Source organism: Calonectris borealis, chromosome 9, assembly GCF_964195595.1.
Source record: "Calonectris borealis chromosome 9, bCalBor7.hap1.2, whole genome shotgun sequence".
Taxonomy (NCBI): domain Eukaryota; kingdom Metazoa; phylum Chordata; class Aves; order Procellariiformes; family Procellariidae; genus Calonectris; species Calonectris borealis.
The window spans coordinates 11,484,884-11,504,332 of record NC_134320.1 but is presented as its reverse complement, the minus strand read 5'-3'; the positions used below and the strand labels follow the sequence as shown (position 1 = coordinate 11,504,332).

Below are 19,449 nucleotides of genomic sequence, written 5' to 3'. Positions count from 1 at the left end.
CATGCATATATTTATTTGTATTTTAGAAAATGGACAGCCATGCATATTTTTAAATTGTTGTTCAAAGACAAGGATACATGGTTTTGCAGTATTACAGACCAGAAACGCGTTTCACAGTTGTGCAGCTGTTTTCTTTTTAAAGTTACAGGGTACTCTGCAAAAACTAATTTCTTATTTTTCTTTTAATAGGTCATGAAAAATTAAGTGTTTCAGAAGCATCTTCAGATGTCAAAAAAAATAAAGGAAAGGGATTTGAAAATCTCCACTACAGAAAAGCCAGGTTGCCATTCATTCTTGAAGGGAACTGCATTAGTAAAGATAATGCTGCTACTAGAGTCTCTGAAGCTGTGAATGTTGTGGCTGAAGATGGCATCTTACCACCTGAAGATAAGTCAGACCAGGAAATACTGTGGCAGAAGGAATTAGCTGGAAGAGCTACTTCGTCCTTTAGTACTACTAATTTGACTAGTGAGGTTGAAAATTCCTGCTCAGCGCACATGCTAGAAGATGTATCTTTAACCGAAATGGCTAAAGAGGAGCTGGGGCCTCTGTACGACCCAACAGCGAAACACAACAGTAAGACAGACGGAGAGCATTGTGCAGGTATCAGGAAAACTGATCCTCCCTCGCAAAATGAGCAGGCGACTACAGGTCAGTATGCCACAAATTTAGCAGAATCTGTTCTGCAAGATGCATTCATTAGACTGTCACAGTCTCAACCCACTTTCAGTGAGGAGGCTGCAGTCAGCATCTCTGTAGGAAGCTCCTGTAAGTCAGAAGACGTATCTGCTTCCCGACCATGGAATGAACTTCCAAAGATCGTCATAGTGCAAAGTCCAGACAGTTCTGAGAATATATCTGACTGGCCAGGGTCTGCCTTCCCCAACCTGTGCCACTGGACTGAATCAGAAAGTTCTGCTGAAGTTTCGGATTACTTTGAGGAAGAACATTCAAATGGAGATGGCCAGAGCGCACTGGAAGTGGCTCTGGCTTGTGCAGCCACTGTTATTGGAACCATTTCCAGTCCACAGGCTGCAGAAAAATTCAGACGGGATCAAGAAGCCACAGATCCTAAAAGTGGAGCAGTTGATAACGAGGAGCTACACACAGCCTCTTCACAGCTACTTGATGACTGTGCTGGCACGGAATATTCATTTCCATCTGCGCTGTGTGGCATGACTCAAGTAGCAAGTGCTGTAGCCGTCTGTGGTCTGGGGGAAATGAAGGAAGAGAAGTATCCTGCAACTTCGAGTGGACTTCTGTCTGCTGCTCAGACTTCTGCAGCCATTACTCTTCATTGTAGCATAGCTATAGGAAGCAGCATGGAGACGCTAAATGATAGCATTGCAGAGGCACTTCTCAAAGAGGCATCAATAATTTTGACAAAACCCAACACGTACAAAAATGTAGGGCATTTTATGGAATCCATAAATGGAAAAATTATTGAAACAGCAGGAAGACCACGGATTCCACGCACTGATGAAGTAATCAGGGATGAACTTGCGCAAAACTTATCCAATATTATTCTACGACATTCTATTGAAGAGGTTAGGAAGAAGAGACAGCTACACCCCCGTTCAGAAAATGACTCAATTACACAAGACATTTTCATGGAGACTGCAAACGAGTTGCTTTTTAACGTAATATATTTCACTTGCAAGAAGATGAACGACATAAGACAAGTTGAAGAGTGTTCTCCTCTCTTTTCTGAAGGCACAAAAGCAGGGAAAGTAACAAGAGCGGAAGGATGGTCAACACAGGTAACAGCACGTGAAACTTCACACAGTCCCCTTCATCACCCTGCTGCTAAGCGATTTGGTACATCCTACAGCACTAGTGCTAGCAAAGACCTTGGAAATGTCACAAACACTAGGAAAAGTAATATGAAAGATGTAAATAGCAAGGAAAGTGCCACGCTGAATTCAGAACCAACAAGTAGAGCGACAGGGCATAACGCACTTGTTGCAAAAACATCTCCCAAGAAAAGATACCTGAAAAGAACCACACGAGACTGTTACAAATCCCCAAATCAGAGTAACAATCATCACAAGAAGAAAGACTACAGATCATTTTCAGACAGAGAAAATACCTTTGCAAACAGTGAATGCAGGCACAGTGCTCAAGAACAGCTGTCTTCCAGTGCCACCATGAATGCAGAAAACCAGGCCAAGCATAAGTGTGATGCTGTGCTAAATCATGATGTTCAGGTTAGCTTGTCCTTCTTAGGAAATCATGTCCTGCTTCCTTCTCAGCCTGGGCTACAGGTGAAACATTCAAGGGACAAATATTGTATAACAGATTTTGCAGAAGAATTGGCAGAAACAGTTGTCTCTATGGCAACAGAAATAGCTGCCATTTGTCTTGAAAATTCAAATGGAAAGCAACCCTGGTTCTGTGCCTGGAAGAGAGGCAATGAATATCTGGTGACCCAGAGTTTATCATGCAGAACCATGAAAAGGAAAAAGGAAACCCATGCTAATGGTTCAGTTGTTCGGAAGCACAGGGCGCCTAGACTTAGTGAGATCAAAAGAAAAACAGATGAGCATCCTGAGCTAAAGGAAAGATTGATGAATCGGGTAGTAGATGAATCTATAAACCTTGAGGACACACCAGATTCAGTCAATATCTTTGCAAATGAAGTGGCTGCCAAGATCATGAACCTCACCGAACTCTCCATGGTTGATAGCATCTGGCAAGGTCCAAACCATCCCAGGAACAGGCTGCATTGTGAAAAATGGAGCCGAGCCAAGGCCTCAAGCTGTGAGAGCATTCCGGAGGAGGACTCGGATTCCAAAGCCTCTTTCAATACCCTAGGCCTAATGAACACCTTTGGTCAGCCTGTGAGCCAGACAAGTTCTGTCTCAAAGCAGTCTAGTTGTGAAAGCATTACAGATGAATTTTCAAGATTTATGGTGAACCAGATGGAAAATGAAGGAAGAGGGTTTGATTTGTTGCTGGATTACTATGCAGGAAAAAATGCAAGCAACATCTTAACTTCTGCTTTGCAACAGGTAGCCAAGAAAAATTGTCATCTTAACGTAAGACCAAGTTGCCCATCCAAACAGTCCAGCACAGAAAGCATAACAGAAGAATTTTATAGGTATATGCTAAGAGAACTAGAAAAAGAAAATAAAGATAATGTATCTTCCCCTCGGAATTCAAAGGACTGGGGTGGCAGTTTGCTACCACCCTCTCTACGATCACCTTTTTGCTTTAGGCAATCATCAGTGCCTGACAGCAGATCATCAGGCTCTAGGCTAACAGTTAATGTCCCAGTTAAGGCAAATTCATTAGATGGATTTGCCCACCATCACCAAGATTCCTTAAGTGTACAGCCAGTCAGTACCGCAGCTTCTTCAGGTCTTTGCAAGTCTGACTCATGCCTGTACCAAAGATGCAAGACTGACCAGATAACAGATATGTTGATTCACGAGACATGGGCAAGTTCTATTGAATCTCTAATGCGCAAGAACAAAATCATAGCAGATGAGGCTGAGGCTGCAGAGGCAGACCAGTTTCACAGTGATTCCCCACCACATGTGGAACAATATGCAAACAGACTGGCTGCAAATATTGTTGAAAGTGGTAAAAATTTAATTGTTGTCCAGCAGGATTCCTTTGATTATACAAGCCGAGAACACGTGCTGGAAAGCAAGCGTCCTCAAAGTGCAACGCAGATTCAATCAAAACCCAAAAGGGATGGAGTAAATTTGGATGAGAAAAAAGAGCATATGAAGAGCCCTGGATGCCTCCCTGCAGGTCAGCACAGGGAAGTGCCTTTAATTCAGATAGAAACCGATCAACGAGATGAGCCAGGTAAAGACTCGGAGTCCTTAACTTCATGTGGCCCTTCTGGAAAGGAGCATCAAAGCACAGAAAAGCCTCCAGAAGCTTTTGATGGGAAACACACGGTTTCCAGTTCCCTACTAAATAGGTAAGTGACCAAACAGCAAATCAGCACATTGCTTTGGTGTTTGTTTTAATTTCCCAGTAAAAATTGTTTTGATAAAGGAAGATGATAAGAAGAGAAGCACATTTAAAGAAATAAACAGGTTAAGTTCTGACTATAGGTTTCTAATGGCATAAAATCACCCAGTCATATATCGCAGTGCCGATTTCTGGAGCAAACTTACATCGAATATGACAATACTATGGTTCTGAGATTCAAATCTAATACTGCACAGACAAGTAAGTTTTCCCTCTACAGATATTTAAGTCTTCCATGGTCAAGACAGGAAAGATGGACAAAGTTCGAACTTTCATTTAGCGCTGACTTATATCTCAATTAAAAAAAAAAAAATCAGTGTTAGTGTAAAACAGAAGGTAGCAGAATTTGACCTGTAGTTCATATAACTAATGCTTTGTGTACCTGGAAACAAGACCAGACTTCCGAGAGCTTGAAGTTCAGCTTTATGTTTACAGTTTTGAGCTACAAGTAATAAAAATTCTTTAGTGGAGGAAATAAAATAGTAATTAAAAGCACCCCTTACCTCCTTTGGTTTAAGACTTCTCTGGTAGAATTTAGATAGAGAAAAGAATAAAATTTCCTTTTATTTTAATTTCATCTCATGGAGTTTATAACACAGCTTACCACCCCCTCCTTACAGCTGTATTCCTTTTGTTGAAAAATCTGCAACTTGCTTTGGTTAAGGCAAAGTGTAAGCCCAGTATGAGGGTGCAGTGCAAATGTAGAGGGTTGCCGTGGATGCTATGACATTAAGAGCAAGACTCTCTCTCAAGGCATTGCCTATTTTTAACTATACTTCTTCATCGTATCTGTTACTTTAATGGTATCTAAACTGCCAATCACTTGGAGCACTGCAGCATCCGTTATCTCAGAGTGCAGGTGCTAGTGTTAGAAACCATTTTGTAGCTCATTTTGTTCTAGGCAGTGCTTTGTTTTGGCTTTTGACAAAACTCTGCGTGAAGTGAGAAGCACGTACTTTCCTGTGATTGGTAGCCATTAGGTGGATAATAATCAGTCGCTATTCTTTCATACTCACTCTTCCCCATAACCTTCCTGAACGCAACTTGCTTTTAATAAGATACATTTAGAAATCTAATTTTTTGGAATCTTGACCGTTTGAAAATTGAAGTTATTTTTGCACAGTTTATGAGCTCTTTAATAACAACTTTTCCTCTGCCTTTGATGCAGAGCTCCCAAAGTGGCTGTGGGAAGTTTAAAGCAATAGGATTGGTAGGGCAGAATCAGTAGCCAGAGGCTACACCCACATGAGGATTTTGGTTCAGGGATGCAGCACAGTTCTGAATCAACTGTCTCCATTTTCCTGCATCGGCTCCGTTTGCAGCATGCAATGCAGATTTCTTTTAAAGGAATCTCAAATAGAAGCTGCACAAGTGTGTACGAGAGGTGCCCGTACCCGTACTGGGAGAGCAAAGCTTCCAGTGGTTCTTCACATGGATTTGAACTACTTGTGGCATGGCTGTCTAGACCAAGTCTAGGCTGAAGTAAAATCCTGAAGATATACATAATGTAAATATAAAAGCATCAGCACCAATTGCTTTGATCCACTCCTACTGCATGAAATTACTTGCTAGTGTAGATACAGGCACATAGGACTCCAGGTAAAATACCAAGCAGACATACAGTTAATTAGGAAGAAAAAAAAAAAGGCAAAAAAAAAAAGCCGTGCAGGCCTGGGAAAGAGGTCTTCACAAGGAAAAGGAGTTATTTCTTGTATGTAGGCAGTGCAAGAGACCCAGTCCTGTCACAGATACACAGAAACCGTTCCAACCAACTGTTCAGAAGTAGGGAACTGTCAGTTCAAAGCATCGCTAGTCTGAGATGTAATCACATAATGAATCAAACAAAACTCAAAATGCCAAGTAACAACACCCACAAAAATCTCTTGTGTTTTGGACCAAGTATTAGGTGCTGCTTGCCCTGTATTAAAAATCTGAATAACACCACTACCCTGCAACCTCACTGCTCAGGCCTTCATGTTACTACAGATGACAAGTTCTGTACCTGAGGGGTCAGGGACGACGGGCATCGTTATTTGACAGATGTTGACTGCCTGGGGGAGCAGAGGCCCTCACGCAGACAAGTCCCCTTCTCCCTGTGCAGGAGGCTGCCTCTCTCTCTCTAGCATCCCGCACTAATGCGGCAACTTCTCAGTTGTCCTGAGAGCGAGAGCATGGCAAAAGGAGATATCCACAATGATATTGTTTCAGTATATTCTTAATCAAGTCAATTACTTGGGAGCAATAGAATTTTGGGGGTGATCTCTTGCTCTAACTGAAGACATAACTCAACCATAACTATAGATAAAAGTCTGAAGGCGAGAACTTCTCTAGAGGGATCCTGCAGGGGTTGCCAGTACACAATTACATTGTTTTAATCACAAAGTTGCAAATGCAGACCATCCAGTAAATATAACAAAACTACAGTTTTGCTTTAATTGTTATTTTGGTGCTGCAGTGATATAATTAATTCTTTCTTAGCATCCAAAAAGAGGGGGGTTTGGATTATTATATACTTTTTTCCCTGCATATCAAAAGTCCCATGGTAAGTCTCACAAAGTCCAGTTAGGCTCTGAAAAGTTACCGTAAATATAGTTCTTTTTTTTTTGTGTGTGTGTGCATTTGTGGGATTGCATGTAAATATGTGTGTGTGTGACATATGTCAAGTGTGCAGAATTATAAAGCATTTTTCCCTTAACCCTGTATTTTCTAAACTCAGTCTAGGCTCCATATTCAGTCTGGTTTCTGACTACCTGCTGCACACCTACCTAGAAAAAGAATACCTTGTCCTTCCCCAACGAGCAAAGATCCTAAGAAACACAGAAGGCTAAAAGTCATCAGTGATTCAAAACCCACAATGCTTTCCTACTTTTACTTCTAGACCTCTCTTGGATCTACAGTGCTAACAGAGTAGAAAGCCCTGGCAAGAAACTTATTCACCCGTTAGTACAACAGGGATTTAGTGCCAATATATATTTCCAAGAAATGCTGTCATTCTGCACTAACATATACCACGTATTTCAACCACTGATTGACTGAAGTGCATTAGGCAAAAGGCCTATGCAGAGAGCAGTTCTTTTTGTGCATGTAAAATATTTTTGTACAAGTTAAACAATTTCTATGCATATTTCAGTATAAGGCTTACTTTGTTTTGTGTTTGTTTATAGCAGTCATAAGAAGATCCTTTTTTAAGAGCATCTCAGACCATATGTTCAACTGGACTTCGTGTATAAATTATAAGCTTGTCCAATCTCTTGCATCTGTATAATTTTGCAGCTTTGTTGACTTTAATGAGCAGCATTGCCTGAAGATTTGTGGCACCAGTTTGTTTGCCTATATTACGATATCATTGTGCCTTCCTTATCACCCTACCAGCAACAGTCCTCAGAGCAGACCAGATGATGAAATCACAGCAGCAACAAAAACGGCTGAAGAATTTCCAAACCATCTCAGCAGCAGTGAAGAAAGCACTGGCAGCTGGTCCCAGCTAGCTAACGATGAGGACAATCCTGATGACACAAGCAGCTACTTACAACTCAGCGAGCGATCCCTGAGGTACCCATATTGTCTGTTCTCAGGATACAATATGGTCTAATCAACCAAGCCAATAATTTGACTACCATGCATCAGGAATGAGGGTCAACAGCTCGAGATTTATTCAGAATACTGTAAAGAAAGCCTAATTACAGAGTTCATCTCTTTATTTTTAAAAAAAGGAAAAAAAAATTAGCCACATTCTCGTTCTCAGCCAGATCTTTTTATTATTGATGAGCAGCTAGATTCAGACAAAGAAAAAACTTCCTGGCCCCACTGAAATGCCTCAGTCCTACAGTGAAAGGGCCATCAGACAAGCTAATTGCTATGGTCTTGCCTTTGATTTATTTGCTACTATTTGCATAATGTTTATTTTGGCATCTCCTTAGCTGAGATTGATAGGACTGCTATTCCTACCGGGTATCTGTGCTCTAAGAGCAGAGATAGAGCCCTGATCTGCTTACACTGGCACAGAGGAGCAGATCAACAGAGGATGACGAAGTGCCCCCTGAGTAGCCATAAATTCCAGAGCTCCCATGTGCAAAAGCAACGTGCTGCTTTTTGTTCCTATTCAAGTCAGGACATATGTTTAAAGATGTTATCTAGTCCTTAGAGTTTGTATAAGGTGATGTTAGTTTGACTTCAGCCCTTTCACCAATTCAAATTGAGCAGGGTTTTTTCTTCACGTGCTCTTAGATTAGGTTTTAAAATGTTGTCAAGTAATTACATCTTTCTCTTGGGTATTAAGATGGTGAGGAGGGAAGACAGTATGGTAATGAAGCAGGGAAGAGAAAGAGGCTCTGTCAGAGAGCACTGTTGGCTAGTTGAAAAAATACTGAACGAAACTTGTCTGTCAGTGTGGGTGAACATTCATTCCATTATTATAGTATCAACCTTTAACAAAGTCCTTGGTCTGAGAGACCTAATGTATTGGGCCTTTTGGCTCTGCATTGGAACAGAAATTGCTACAGGAAGTCTGAATGCATGGCGTGTTGACTCTGACTCAGAAAAACCCGATGGGGAAAGGAACTGTCTAGTCAATCCTTCTAACGTAAGGAAAAATACTATTAGTTGCTTTTCCAGTAAAAATTAAGTGGTTCAAGTTGACTCGCCACACAGAACTTGCTTGTGCTAATTGACTTGCAGCCAGCAAATTCACAGCCTGTTCATCAGACTATTACAATATCTACATAAACATTCGCTGTCAAATTTATAATGATGTTATAAAGTGAACTAGTACTATTTTTTCCAAATACTCTCAGATGTAATACTTCATTCTTGTGAAGAAGCCAAAGAGAATACTTCTACGTATTACTGCTCCCAGTGAGCACTGGCTTTAATTAAAATCTTAGTCTTTCAGAGTAGTCAGAAACATCAGGGGCCGTCACTGTACCTGTGGGTTCCCTCGGATCCCTGATAGGATTTGGGTATGATGTAAAACACTGAAACTGCTGCTGGTTACAGGCACAGAGTCACCCAGCAGGTAAGTAGCATGGTGGGCAACCAAATGCCTTGCTGTAACTCACAACGTTCAGAGGTATTTGAAACTCTGCAGGTTTTTTCCAGGACATCTCTGTACCTGATAACCCTTCTTTTCAAGGACTCATGCAGACTGTTGTTTTGTTTGAGGCCAAATGTTCATTGCGTAAGCCATTCACAAGAAGATAGTCCACTTTTTTTTTTCCTCCAGTTTACATCGTCACTTGATACATGCTCCATCTAGAACTATTTTAATAAAAGCCTCATTATTTTGAGCACGTTAATGTGCTTCATTCTGGGAACCACTTGCTAAGCACAACTGATTTTGTGGAACTCTGCATAACAGGGGGCAAGCTCCTCACTTTGCTTTGTACATAAATAAATTTTAAAAAGATGTATGGAGACATGTTCAGTGCAGCTTGGCACTAATATTTAAACTTTTGCTTTGTCAGCAATGGCAACAGCAGTACAACTAGCAGTCTTGGCATTATGGACCTGGAAATTTATCAGGAGAACATGCCATCTTCTCCTATGATTAAGTAAGTAGTCACTGAAGTGAGACTTGATGTTTAGTCTAATTTTAACTGCAAATCATTTACGCCATCTAAAACGTGCCAAGCCCTGCTTTGCACCTGCTGCTGAGCCTGCCCTTAGTTTCAGAAAAAAGCACATGGAGTTGTCTGTGCAGAGTGTCAGCCCTAGACAGTGAAAGATTACAGGAAAGCCTGCCCAAGTGGATCTCTCAAGAGAATATGGATCCACCAACCGCTCTGCCTAAAAGACAGTTTTCTGCGGTATCAGTTTCCCATTGTGTGAACTTTCTGCTCTGAATAACTTCAAATATTACCAAAACTTTACTGAAATAGCAAGTAAGCTCAAGCAAATAAGGGTCAATTAAAGTCAAAGGAAAAAAATATGCTAGCATTCTTTCCAAGAGTAATAATAATTTGGCCAAAAGTACATCTTACCTATCATTTCTGGGCATGTTTCTACTGAGCATGCAATAAAATTTTCAAGAGATATGCAAGTACCTGCCTAATGATTCTAGTACCCTGAAACCTGGTATAACCTGCCAGCTGGTGAATGTCACGATGCAGTCAGGGCATGGCCACTGCAGAAGTGTAAGGACTGTACATCACGTATTGAACATGGGAACTTTGTGAAGTCACCGACATCAGAAAATCTTCACAGCTCGTTACCAGACTATACTACAACTGTCCTGCTTTCAAGAGACTCTTTTTTTTTTTTTGTAAGAAATCTGGGCATTCATATTTCTGTAGTTACATGCATTCTCTCTCAGCTGCCAATTCGGAGACTAACCTTGTTAAAACATTCCCATCTTCACAGTAGGCAGTGATACCTCCTACACACATTCCTAAAGATGACCCCTCTCCCCTGAGGACCAAAGGGATAAATTTCTGACTCCCCTTGTTAGCTTTCAGGGGCTATTCTCAGGTAGGTGTGAGAAGTTTGTACTTCCACAAATCAAAGTCAAGGCACAGAATACATCTGCTGTTCAAACACAAAACTGGAAAAAAAAATGATGCGAAGGCAGTTATTAGGCACCTATGATTCTAAGTCGTGACAAACCATGCGATGCATGCTGCCATTTTATTCTTTCCTCTCACATCTTGCAGTAACCACTGTGTAAGTATGTATAATCTTGATTCTTTGAAGCCTTGGGGGAGATTCTGAAATCCTGTGAATGAGGGTGGCAAGAGAAATGCTAGAAACAAAATCTTGCACTTGCAGTGTTCCCCCTGAGTGAGGACAGAATGGGACAGTCTGGAAATGTGTACTGGAAGTGCTGTCCCTCCAGGAGCGATGAAACAAGTGCAATAGCTGTGACATCAATAGTGAATTTGCAGTCTCCTGCCACATGTCCACGAGCATGCATATTGTGTTCAGAAATGGAAGCTGAAGCAGTGACCACATGCCAGGAGTTTGTTTCCTGCAGTTTAACAAGGAAGAGATGGTACATAAGAAATGAAGATCTGTGGAAATTTTTGCAAGGTGTAAACAGAATTTGTTTACCCAAACAGCTAATATATTTAAAACCAGCAGTAGTTGAAGTCATTCATAGTTATGATTGTATTTAACTACGAAAGATTAAACTAGAAAACAAGACTGGAAAAGATCCAGCCAGGGAATATAGCACTGCAAAATGCAGACATTGGAAGTTCAGTATTTCCCCCCAGGTTATGAGACTTGCTGTGTCTTACCGTAATGTCATTTGCTTGTCATTATGTAAACCGTAAAGATACACAGATCCTGGTGAAATGCAATACCCAGAGCAACCAGTACAAATACTTCATCCTATTACGGGAATAATGCAATTCCCATAGCTTTTCCTGATTTACAGATTAAATAATTTAAATACATACCGCATTTTATTATTTCATCCTATGTAACTTTTTTCTTGCAGTTTTCTAGGTCTTACATTGAGGGAGAAGTTTATCCATCATGAAGCAATGTTGTAGACTGTTCCTAAATATCACTAATAAGCTTTGTTGTTGTTTGTTTCTAAGTGAATTAGTAGAAGAAAAGGTTTTCCTTAAAGAACAGACAGAAAATACAGAGGGTAAGTTGAACCATATCAATTAAAGCATACAATTTGTAGTTAACACAAGTAATTGCACAGTAACTGTTGGGATTATTTTTCCAGAAAGTACTTCTGGGCTTTCAGTGGGAACAGCCAATTGTCAAAAGGACCTACTGGTGATAAACTTTGATCTGGAACCAGAGTGCCCCGATGTGGAGCTGCGAGCCACCCTGCAGTGGATAGCCGCTTCTGAACTTGGAATTCCAACCATCTATTTTAAGAAATCTCAGGAAAACAGAATTGAAAAGGTAGTATTTACAGAATTGGGCATACTATTAATTCACTTTAATCACAGTACCAGTTATGATTTATTGAAGTTACTGAGCTTAAAAGCTGATGCAAAAACATCTTCATTACAGCAAGATGGCAATGCTACTGTTTGTTACAGAAAGGGAGGAGAGGATTAAACGTGTCAATTTAAGATATGTGAAAGAAGACATGGCACAAAATATAGTATCACCATGAGACCTTCTCCAAAGTCTCTATAACATACTTTGATGAATCTGTTCACTTTTTCATATCAATGATGCATTAAGTATGAATGCCTAAGGCAGAATTAACAGAAAGACTCCTTTATGTGGCTGCATTTGAAGGGTTGTAGGTGGCTTACATGGAGTTTAAACATGTAGCTTAAAAAGTAAAAATAAAAATCACTCGAGTGTAGACATCACACGTACAAAGTTCTGCTACTCGGTGACAGTAAGAACTGACTGTGACACGACACGTAAGTTGTACTTAAGATTTTCATCTTTGAAATTCCTCAGTCCTCATGCAGGTCCTGCCTTGCCTGCAACACTGATAAGGGCAGCCTCGAGCAGGTCTGAACTTGTGCATGGCTGTTCATAAACTGCTACAGCTGGGGATACAGCAGGGCACCACAGGGGCCTGACAGTTCCTCCTATATTTATACGACATCTACCGTGGCCAAATGCACCGGCTTTATAGTCACTTCGTGCTGGCAGAAAAAGATTGCTGCTCACGAGGGAACGGGCTCGCTGCTCGAATGTACGGAAGAGACTAACTGCAAAATGAAGATAACCTGTGTTAGCTCAGGTTCAGTGCCTCACATACCGAGACTACAAGGCTTCTCCACCGGAGCTGATGGAAAGTTCAGAGGATAAGCAGGATGCCCTATCTGTGTAGGCATATCCTTACATTGTTACTACCCTGAGAGACAGTTTTAGCCCAGGCAGTGACCAACCAGTGTTTCCGGTGAAGCCATATTTGCAATCACAATTCTGTTACTTGGAAAATTAGACTGACTGGTTGAAATATTTTGCATCATTGTATGGAAATTATGAAGCACCTCCCCTGGCTTAGCAATAAAAAAGTGCTATGTGTGCCAGCACTCTTTTGATCTGCTCAGGCAGCTTAGCCTCTGCCAACCACCTTTTGAAAGCAGAAGTCTATTTCCAGAGAGAGGCAGGCAGACACAGGCTACCAGAACCGAGAAACCTCCGAGGTATTAGTCCGAGCCAGAGGACCAAGAGCAACGCTGGAGTCCAAAATGGCCACAGGAAGTGCAGACTGTTTCTATTCCTGAATGATCAGTTAGTGCTCCGTTGTAGACACCGCCAAATGCCACCTACAACATTTCAGGAATAACCAAACCAGCCCCTTTTCCAAGATCAGCAAGAACAGCTCAAACCTTAAGGCTTGCAAAAAGTGTCACAGTATTCAAATCAATTAATGAAAAAAGTGTTACAAATCAGTATTTTGGTCTTTTAAAATAATGTCTATGGGAAGATCATTTTGAGTAGCAGAGATATTGTTTGATTTTCTTGAGTACATGCATTTGGGAATCATAAACATAATTTAAAATGCATTCAGCAGCAACAGTCCAAATTGCATCTAATTAAAGAAGCAGCTGTCAGCTTTACCCATGTGCTTTGGCAAACAGTTAATTCAATTGCAAAAATACACTAGAGAATAATGAAGCATATCCTGCCTACAACAGTGCTCTTGGAAATCGCGTGCCTATTAAATATCATTAAAATACATATTAAAAGTTTAGGCTTCAGTATGTAAATAGCAAACAGCTACACTAACTAGACACACACAATATTTTCTTGTGTGGTTTAAAACAGGAAACATAGAAGGAGCAAGCTAATTAGATATTGATTGTGAAATTCAAAGAAATGAAAAGCTTTGATTTTCATTTATGTGCTTCAGAAAAAAATGGGACCAGATGTATGACACTGAAGCCCATTAGTAAGTACAAGTGGACAACATTCAGGATTTTTTACAGTTGCTTAAGAACATATATTTAACCTCTGGTTTATCTAGAAGTTTAAAAAAAAAAAAATCAAATATAGATCCTCTCTGTGATTCAACCACAATTGTTGAATTGTTGCAAATGTCTTCATGTGACAGTTTACCCAGAATTCCCTCTCACTAGTATTATGTGAATATTTAAAATACTGTGGGATATATATGTGGAAATACAGAAAATTAAATATAAATTAAAATATAGCTAATGGTAATGAAGAGGCATTTTTTTTTCTTTAAAATGGATAATCACACTTCCATTATTTTGATAGCGAGTTGTCAATAACAAGGAAAGTTCTGATCATTTGTCAAGCTCACTTTCACTGTTCTTACTTCCATTGCAATAAATAAGAAATAATTGAATTTAGAAAATGTCATGAGAGCTGACCAGTCTTTGGGGAACTATGGAACTTCAGAAATGAAGTTTTATAAATAGAAAGAACCCTTATGTTGCTGTGCGGTGAATTGAGCAGTGCATTTACAAAGGATGGTCTTACAGCAGTTTGTGTGTATTCATTTACCAAAACCTTAGCAAAATGTCAACCAAATCCTAAACGTGTTTTGTTTTGTTTTTTTATTTAGTTTTTAGATGTTGTGCAATTAGTTCAACGGAAGTCCTGGAAAGTGGGCGATATCTTTCACGCCGTGGTGCAGTACTGCAAGCTCAGTGAGGAAGGCAGAGAGATGACACCAAGCCTGTTTGATTGGCTTCTCGAATTGGGTTAAGAAAGTTCACCTGTTCAGCATTTTTGTTTTATTCCAGTGGTTTATGTAATGCTCTGATTTCCAAACATCACTGAATAAAATGAGCAAAGATACACAAACTCTACAGAAACAGCACACGTCCGTTCCACAACTGAACAAGGAGCAAAATGAAACTAAGGTGCATTGTATCTTTCTGTATCATGAGGGACTCTTGACATATTGTGCTATAGGATGTACTGTTCTAGGAAGGGATGGATTTTTAGCCTTCTGAATTAATGGACTACACAGTAAAGTCTTAATTAAGTATCTAATATGTTCCATTTGCATCAATTTGATTAAATCAATCAGCTAAAATGGGATAGTACACTTACATTCAGTTTTAAAACACCAATATTTGTACAGTTTAACTATTAGAACCAGAGTGTGTTCCAGGATGCCTAGAGACACCCATGTCCCTAGATAACTTTTTTTTTTCCCTTAAATCCCCATACTCTGCTAAGGGGTGAAAATTTTTGAACACTTAAGAACCTTTGCAGTTAGACAACACAATAAAAAACTGCTGAAAACAAATTTTAGTTTCTTTCCATGTGATTATTTCTCTTCCATAGCTGTTCCCCATTCCAGTCTTCTTCTCAAGGAAATGAAGTGTAGACTCTCAGTAATTACCCTTAAAAAACTCTTTCCTTTTCACTTGGAGGCAGTGCAGTTCAGCATAGCTACACCTGGTATGTCCCTGACCACAGCCCTGCGAGTCAGGGCAGCAGGTTTCTAAGCCCCGTCCCACCACAGACCTGCCGCGTGACCTTGGGCGAGTCATTTCACCTCTGTGCCTCAGTGTCCCTACCTGGTAAGAGGGAGTAATGATAGTACATTTGTTACCTAAAGTGCTTCTATTTAAAGCACTATGTAACATGCTACATATCAGTTAAAAGCGGTGAAAAAAATACTGTTTTAATTTTAGTTTAATCAAATTGTTAATAAGGTGAAGAAACGCATATCTGAAGAGAGTACCATCTCATCATTAAAGTCTTAATGTTAATTTTTGTAACTTACAAGAAAGCAAAATGATTATTAAAATGTCAGCATACTTGTTCATTTTGGATATAAGTGTTTGGACTATATGTTATAGTTCACATTACTATAACATTTATATTACTGTTTGATAAGATATACTATGGTATCGTCTTGTTGAGATGATCTGTTAGTATCATGCACTTAATGATACATTCTCTTGACTCTGCCAAAGAGATTGGTTTTGAATTTATAGGTAAATATAACTTATCACATCACAGCTCTTCTGCGATTCATTTCTTTGAAAATATTTATTTTTCATCTCTCCCTTCCCAAATAGCGTAATAGAAAACCTGCCTGCATTTCCCAATAAAATATTTAAGAGATGTTTTATTTTCCATATAACAGTATATGCTTCTGTAATATTTCTTGAAAAAAAAAAACCTATCCTTTTGCACTAAGTATTTTTGAAAATTTTGAAGTAGTTTTAAATAATTTATGAAAAAGAGCCATATTCTCAATTTTATCTTTAAAACCATTCCTAAACTTGCATGATTGCATCACTCATTTGTTACGAAATACAAATTGTTAGTGAATCAAAATCTAACATGGAACATTAAACAACATGAGTAATTCTATATCTACTCTGCAGTAAACACAAACCAGTGAAGGCCGCTTTACTGTCAAGATAAAGGTCGATGTATTGCATTCCCTGAGCGTAACTGCAGTCACTGAGCCTGCTCCCTAAGAATTGCTGAACATCCGTAACTCCCACCAACATGAGTGGCAACTCTGAATGCTCAGCGTTTCTGAAGCTGAAAGTTAATGAAAAGTACCAAGTATTATAGACTTAAAGTGCTTTGTTTGAGTTAATAAATGGGAAAGTGTATTTATTTTTAAACCAAATACAGTTAGTTGTCAGTATACAATTTTTTGCTGTAATAGAATAAATGTTTACTTATCCTACAAAGCACAAATATCATGACAGAGTTGTAACAGTGTGATGCATTTTCTCTGTACAGTAGTTCTTAATGTTGCAATTTATTCAGAAATAAATTTGTGTTATAATGTGTGTCCTCTTTGCCTTCCTAAAAAGTTCATGAATATGCTATGGTTTTTTTGACCTATTAAAGAATATTTGCCTGCCATCCCTGTAGCTTCTCAAAGCTCTGCTTCTGAATGAAAAAACTGACCCATGGCCCTAACCAAAACAAGTCAGAGCAAGCTCCGGGTCTTACCTCAGTACCAAAGCTACGGCTTTACTCAGGTTCCACAATTCATTTGAGTGATACAAGGCTAATCATAACATTCTCAGTATCACAGTAAAATAAAGAGAAATCACATGTTCATTGCCGAGAATTAACCCCAGAATAACTCCCAACATACCAAATCTCTATTAGTGCTCGTCCTAGCTGCTTTCAGTACCTGCAAATGTGGGCAGGGGGGTGGGGAGACAGAAGGTTAGGAGTTTCTTCTGCTTGTTTAAGTTTGCACAGATATTTACTGCCCTACTGCCTAGGTGTAAAAGTATTTCTACTGCTAAGCAGAAAAGGAAACCAACACTTAGTAAACCAGAACAGGACTTGTCCACCGTTAAAAAAAGGCTGAAAAAAATTAAAGTCAACTTTAATTACATATAAATGAGAACTTCACACTACATACAATTTTAGGTAAAAATCTCAGAGTAAATTGTGTGCAGAGTTCAGCCTCTCTGTATACATGAGCATGATGCAGGTTGTTAACATCATGAGGGTGTGGAGAGGGTGGCTGCTCACTACCTTTCCCAATACAAAAGCTAGGACTCAACAAATGAAACTCACATGAGCCAGATTCAAAGTAAACAAAGAGGTGACACTTTATCAAATGAGAGGATGCAAAACTTCTACATAGGTTCAAGTGGGAGCTGGATAAGTACTTGAAAGACATGCACCATGATTTACTAAATAAGACAAACCCTATGAGCCTCAGGAGATGCCCTGGCCATCAGAGGCCACCCATGGGAGCAGCAGACATTTGCCTCAGCACCTGCTGCAGTGCTGGTCCCAGCCAGGGCTGACCCGCTCACCTCCTTACTCTGCAAGAAGGCTTCAGGGAAAGGTGCCTTCCACCCTCGTGTTAAGCCCACCACCCACCTAATGACGAGTGGAATTTGACCTGTAGATACATTAGTTCAAGCACAGGAGAATTACCTATTGAGAAGTTAAGTGTTTAAAACCTTCATTTTTAGTTTGGTTTTGTTGAAGGTGCTTTTAATCTTGGGATTATTAGAAGCTGAAAAACTATAATCTTCCTCTCTGTTGTCATAACACTGAAGATTTTCACAGTGTCTTCAAGTAAATTAACCATTTTATCGTGGTCTATCGATAAAAATGGTCACCTGTTTACAGTTATCCTATTAAATTCAGCAGGTAACTTTTCTGGAGAGGCTGGTTTTACTGTTTCTCTTGTTCAGTTTCCTGCAGAGCTGCATGACAGATGAGCATAGGAACATCATCATGAATCCTGCACTCTGACTTCCAAAATGTCAGGGAAAAAAACCCCACCACTCCATTGAAATAAAGAGCCCACATGAGCTACCTGATAAATAAAACAAATTCCAGCTGAGAAGGAAAGCACATCCATACTAGCCAATTTAAGAATTGTAATTCAAGCCAGAGCCATTCCTAAGCCTTCGCTAAGTATAAGCAAACTCATAATGCCACTACTTCAATTTTTCAAACCCACTCTAAAGCCAGCCATCACGAGGAATAGGCCCTCAGAAAGCAACTTGCAGCTGTACAGCATTTAGTAGGACAGACAGTTAAATTAGACAGCTGGACTATCAAACTGATTAAAACAATTTGCAGTGAAGACAGGTCTGGCTGATGGATACTGTGCCCTCCTCCCAGCTTCAGCTGAATATTAGACAGTAAAGTGCAGCAAACTGGAAAATATAACCAAGCAGGATACATTTCATACCCTCTCGCTAACTACCCAGGAAATGCAAGTGATCACACAGAAGGAGCTGAAAAAGAAATTCTCACAGAATGCCACTTCTAAAACATGAGTAGGTATGAGTATTGTTATCCTCACCTATTCAGAAAAGAATTTGAATTTCAAGAGATACAAAAAGCATACATCAAAAGTCCAAGTACACATTGTATGCTTACATGGAAATCCTCATCCTTGTCTCGTAAAATATATGTTCTGTCCTGGGGAAGTTACATGACACAAGCTAAGGGCTTCTTTCCCAGAAAAACAAACTTGTATATTCACAGAGGTACACACTGGAAGGATTCAGAGGTCTAAAGGACAGAAACAATACAGCAAATCTGATTTCCACTATGACAGTCCTTACTAAAGCACACGTCAGGAGTCTCCTGAGGTAATCCTTTCCAATAAGGTCACAGTGAATGAAGTTTGCCAGCATTTCAGGATAATGTTGAAAGACACATCCCACTCCAACCACTCAGTGATTACAGTGGCAGCTTGGAGAATATAAGGTATGTAGAAGCCAAATGCTTTCATAAGATTAAAAAGGCACCAGGCAATAGAGTTAGAGCACACACATGTTATTTTGCTTGCAGGGACTGAAGTGGAATTTGAGAAAGGGATCAAGCTGCTACCAGAGACACAGAATGGTTTCAGGATGATACATCTATACAATGCACTCCTAACATATACCTCTGTCATTTATTAAATCTACATATGGGTAAACTAAGGTGCAGAGAGCCTAACATCAAAGCATTCATGTGATGGTACCTAGAGTACTACTGGAGTTCTTCTGAGGTGCCAAGTCAGCGCTTTTCAGCAGTGCTGTGAATCACACCAGATGTGAAAGTATTTCACATTTGAGCAGGAAACCTGAATAACTTAGCCTGGAAAGC

At 39.8% G+C, this 19,449-nt stretch overlaps 1 protein-coding gene across 2 annotated transcripts in view; it reads left to right on the top strand.

Annotated features, from left to right (window-relative positions):
* SPHKAP (SPHK1 interactor, AKAP domain containing) overlaps positions 1 to 16,655 on the top strand; it is a 74,921-nt gene extending 58,266 nt beyond the window's left edge. Inside the window, exons 7-12 of one of the 2 annotated variants that reach the window (XM_075158232.1) lie at positions 190 to 3,934; positions 7,360 to 7,539; positions 9,450 to 9,536; positions 11,526 to 11,578; positions 11,663 to 11,847; positions 14,450 to 16,655. In XM_075158232.1, coding sequence (XP_075014333.1) covers positions 190 to 3,934; positions 7,360 to 7,539; positions 9,450 to 9,536; positions 11,526 to 11,578; positions 11,663 to 11,847; positions 14,450 to 14,593 — 4,394 coding nt within the window. In that variant the 3' untranslated portion in view covers positions 14,594 to 16,655. The remainder of the gene's footprint in view (positions 1 to 189; positions 3,935 to 7,359; positions 7,540 to 9,449; positions 9,537 to 11,525; positions 11,579 to 11,662; positions 11,848 to 14,449) is intronic. The other variant, XM_075158233.1, reaches the window with a different exon arrangement.
* Positions 16,656 to 19,449: the final 2,794 nt, after the last annotated feature.